We start from the raw sequence: 4,504 nt of genomic DNA, 5'->3' as shown, positions 1-4,504 counted from the left end.
AACTTTGGAGGAAAAAAATAATTTTCTGTCCACATTATCGTGCCTAAAATTGTGACATTTTATAATTCAGAATTTTTTGGCGGAGCAAGGGTCATTATGTATACATTTGATACATTAAGGACCGATTTGTATGACTTTTTTCTTTAAGGGTTTATGTGTATATAGTATTATACTTCAAGGTTTAAATTATAATTAAACCTATTTTGAAAGCAAATGTGTGACTGACATCCAACCCAGTCCATTTTATAATATGTGATTTTGGATTGAACCAAAATCCAAATTTTTTATTGGTTTGGGTTGGGTTTTTGGGTTTAGGTCCATATTGCCACCCCTAGTGTGCTTAACGGAGTATTGACTTATTGACTTATAAGCCCGCAACAACTTATTGACGAGTATTTGTTGACCCGACTTATAAGTTGAATTTACAACTTATAAGCTGATAAGTTGAATGTTGGTAAAGACGTACTTTTTCTTAATTTAATTTTTTTCCATTTTTTTATCAATTTTAGTTTTGAAATATATTTTTTAAATGTTAATCTAACTTAAAATATAACAATTAAGATGATTATATTTAAAAATTATTTATTTTAGTTAATTTAAATAAAAACAATTCTGACTTATAAGTTAAATTATCCAAACACTTATATAACTTATACACATTTATCAACTTATCACTTATCAATCACTTATTCAATTTAAATTATAAGTTATTTATTTTAAGATTTACCAAACGGGCGCAAAGTCTCCTCTACTAAACTGCCAGCATAGAAGGGGAATTCCAAATCCTCGGAAGTAGGATACATTGTTTTTCTCACAAGTCTTCCATTTCGCTCAAAGGCAAAGATTTAAAAACAAGACTGGAAGTCACTAGGAGACTTGTCATACCAATAATGGGAGGAGCTTAAATTAATTTTCAAGTTGCTTGCAAGCATTACAAGCCAACCCATATCTGCATGTTCCCTCGCAAATAAAGAAAAACGTTCTAGGTTATCAAGCTCAAGATATTCACCAGGGTCAGATTCTGTATTGTCTATGATGACGCGTATCACTTCAAACTCATCATCAGTACCCCATGTTTGGTCATACCTTCCTTTTAGCATCAGTACGAACTTGGGGAATGCAGGATCCTCTCTAACATCCTTTTTAGGATCAAACTTTTCAAGGACAAGCATGATTCTCTTCCCAAAAAGTTCCTTAAAAGAAACTCACTGAAATTAAATTAACAAGTTAGCAAGTAGAAAAAAGTTAAATAAACAAAGCTATTATCAGAAAAGCTTTGGAGCTTTTAGGAAATAATATAATCGGTAATTTGGAATTGATGTACAACTTCTATCACGGGCTTTGCGAAGATATTTGTTTAAATCAAATAAGGATATCTTACAAAGCTTAAAACATGTCAAAAAAAATATCTAATGAATATGCATGGCTTTTAATGCTTGAGTGAGTATCTAACTTTCTGTAATTGACCTTAAAAGATCTAAAGAACTCACCAAGAACAAATCAATGCTTCTCAAGATAGTGTTTGGATGTCATATCATATCCAGCTTCAGTTCCTTCACTTTCTCAGTCTCCAACCCAACAAGTTTCTTACAAGAGAATGGGTATGCTGAAATATTAAAGTGTAACAGCAAACTGGCGCCAAATGGTTCCACAAATTCTGCGTGAGGCCCGACGATCACAACTTGATGAGAAACGGTTTGACCATTATATGATACCTTGAAAATCCGCTTTAATTTCTTACAACTCTCATCTCTAAATGGAAGTGCCAACCAAGGTATACTCTTAAATATTTCCAGACAAGATTTTTCCCAATCATCTACATGAAAGTTTCTAATGAAAATAACCACAACTTCAAATTCTTTCTTCAGCTTTGCCAACATATCACACACACACTGAAGTTCGCTTGTTAAATAATGGTCAGGCATATCAACATAATAAAAATAAAGGGCCACAACCTTTTCTTTCATAGTGTCGATATGTACCTGTCAGCACAAGTGCGCAACAATAACTGAGTTAATAGACAGTTACTTTGGCATACTATAAACAAAACAAAGTTAAAGGGCATAACTGGAAGCAAAACAAAAAACTCCACGCCACATCCAAAAACTTAGTTAAAATATATTAGAACTCGTTCGGTAACTTATTCTGTTAGAATGCAACATACATTCCCAGATACTGCAACATAAATATACATAAATCTATGTCTGTGTGTGTCTTATTTTATGAGCATATATGGTTCTTGGATCCAATAAAACTTTTAATAGAGTTTTCTTGGTTTCAAAGGACTATCTTTTAACTTGCTATCCTCTCCCCCGCCAGAAAATTGGGTTAATGACTTAATGATTCATTTTTTTGCCAAGCTTTAGATATATAATGATGCCACTGCTATCAACTAATCCAGCTTTATATTTAGCAGAGAATATTGCAAGTAGAAGATTTTCCAGGAGTTTCCTAAAATCTTTGATACAAGATGAATAGGAACTAGTTACTGAACAATCTACAACAGTTCGATTAAAAACTGTAAACATGATGGAAAGTTTACTCATTTTTTCTATTGTTCTTATATGGGCAGCAATTTATGTTCAATTCAAAGTATGCAAGCTACCAAAAGTTACATCATACCTGATCTCCTTTGTTTGGAATGACATAACTACGTTGGGGGGAGGCCAATAGTGTGTTCAAGGAGGGGTTCTTAGCGGCTGCATCATCTTCGTCCCGCAAAAAATTTATTCTGGTATCACTAAAAGGAAAACCTAAGGCTCCAAAATCCCGTAAAATATCCCAGACATGATGAGTTTGCAAAATTATCCCTGTTGAGTCAATGACGAACATGACAGGTGGACCATATTCTTCACGCTTGAAAAGGCGGTTTTCACTACGTTTCATGGATCCTGCATCTGAAAATGGAATGGCGGTCCATGGCATCGAAGAAAACAAATCTTTGAATTCCTCCTGAGGGTCTGTTGTAGAAGAAACTGGTATAATTTGTCCTTCACAATGATCATCCTGGACAACCAAAACCACCTCAAAATTATTGAGTGGCAGTAGATCATTGTAGACGTCCTTCAAATCCGCAGAGAACGCGTCCTTGTTGTTGTATGGGATACAGTGACCAGATAGTGGCATAAAATACAAAAGAACGACTTTGCCTCCTGGATCTTTTAAGTGGTTAAGAGTTATTCCGGCTCCCCTTTAAGAGTTCTGTTGGACTCCAGGATCTTGAGAATTTGTTCATACTCAATTTTAAGATTACTACCTTCAAACCCGTGCCATGCACGGATTGCAGATATTTTTTAATATTATATAATTTTTTTTAAAAAATTTGACTCCAGGATCTTGAGAATTTGTTCATACTCAATTTTAAGATTACTACCTTCAAATTTTTTTTAATATTATATAATTTTTTTTAAAAAAATTTGAATTCAATTCTTAATTTTGTTCATTTAAAACTTTAAATGATATGACTTCATAATAATTATATTAGTAGACGTATATGTTATAACATTTAAACTTATTTAAAGTGATAGCATTTGTAAGAGGAGAAATGTTATTATAACAAAATTATTATTTTATTGAGGGTAAAAATATAATGTCTCCATACCTTAAAAAATATTATTTTAGTATGGTGATTACTTAATCGATTAACTATAATTCTATAAAAGATATTTGAAAAAGATAATATTACTAATTGAACGATATAGTTTTATTGATAATTCTATGTGTATTTTTTTAAAAATAATATTTATGTTTTAATTAAAATTTGATTTTTTAGTTATATCAATAGGATACGAATTATACTTAGTCTAATATTAATCTGATTTATCTCGGATATGGGTTTACATTATTTTATTTTAGCCTGATGCCCAATACACAGACCAAATCAAACTAATTATTTTTAGTATAATTTTATTTTTTTTAAGTTTGGATACCTGAGATAATTTTGTTTTAGAATGAATATTTAGTATATATGGTTTTATTTTTGTTGGTCGAATTGTATTTTTATTTTAATTTTGTTGTAGTATGAATTAATTGTATACTATATTTTTTATCCTGAATAAATAAAATATATTATTTTGTTTATCCAAGTTCATTAGTAGAATTTTTTTAGGAGGATTGATAGTATTATTATTTTATCTTAGCTTGATTCGCATGATATATCAACTAAATCTTAATAATTATATTTAGTTTTGCTTAAATTTAGTTTAGCCCGAAATAACAAATTAGAATAATATAGAACTCGATATGAATTAAAATATAAATTGGTAGAAGAAGTTGAATTTAATATAAATTATAATGATATAGAGTTCGACATAAAATATAATTGAAATTGGTAAAGTAATAAAAGAAGTTGACTTCAGTATCAATTACAATTAAAATTGATCGACCCAATAATTAGAATTAGAATAATTAATTAAGGGTAATTAAGTAATTTCAGCAAGTACCGACCAACCGACTACCAAACTTTTAATGTTTCGTCTATTATAAGATAATTTAGATAATCATA

The 4,504-nt window shown here is 30.4% G+C and overlaps 1 protein-coding gene across 1 annotated transcript; it reads right to left on the bottom strand.

Moving 5' to 3' along the window:
• Positions 1-919: 919 nt before the first annotated feature.
• On the bottom strand, positions 920-3,139 carry LOC141702038 (putative nucleoredoxin 1). The gene is made up of 3 exons (XM_074505739.1): positions 2,623-3,139; positions 1,491-1,982; positions 920-1,208 (listed from the first exon to the last, which is right to left on the bottom strand). Exons 1-2 carry the CDS (start codon positions 3,124-3,126, stop codon positions 1,530-1,532), a joined length of 957 nt encoding a protein of 318 aa, XP_074361840.1. The 5' UTR covers positions 3,127-3,139; the 3' UTR covers positions 920-1,208; positions 1,491-1,529.
• Positions 3,140-4,504: the final 1,365 nt, after the last annotated feature.

The sequence above is a fragment of the Apium graveolens genome, unplaced genomic scaffold (assembly GCF_009905375.1).
Source record: "Apium graveolens cultivar Ventura unplaced genomic scaffold, ASM990537v1 ctg4572, whole genome shotgun sequence".
NCBI classification, from domain to species: Eukaryota; Viridiplantae; Streptophyta; class Magnoliopsida; order Apiales; family Apiaceae; genus Apium; species Apium graveolens.
Note: the sequence above shows the minus strand (reverse complement) of the source record. Positions and strands in the feature narration are given on the sequence as shown.

Excerpts from the sequence above, each read along its gene's own strand:
- LOC141702038 (XM_074505739.1), bottom strand. The coding sequence starts at position 3,126 with ATGCCACTATCTGGTCACTGTATCCCATACAACAACAAGGACGCGTTC. Across the intron at positions 1,983-2,622 it reads TTCCAAACAAAGGAGATCAG|GTACATATCGACACTATGAA; the intron begins GTATGATGTAAC and ends TTGTGCTGACAG.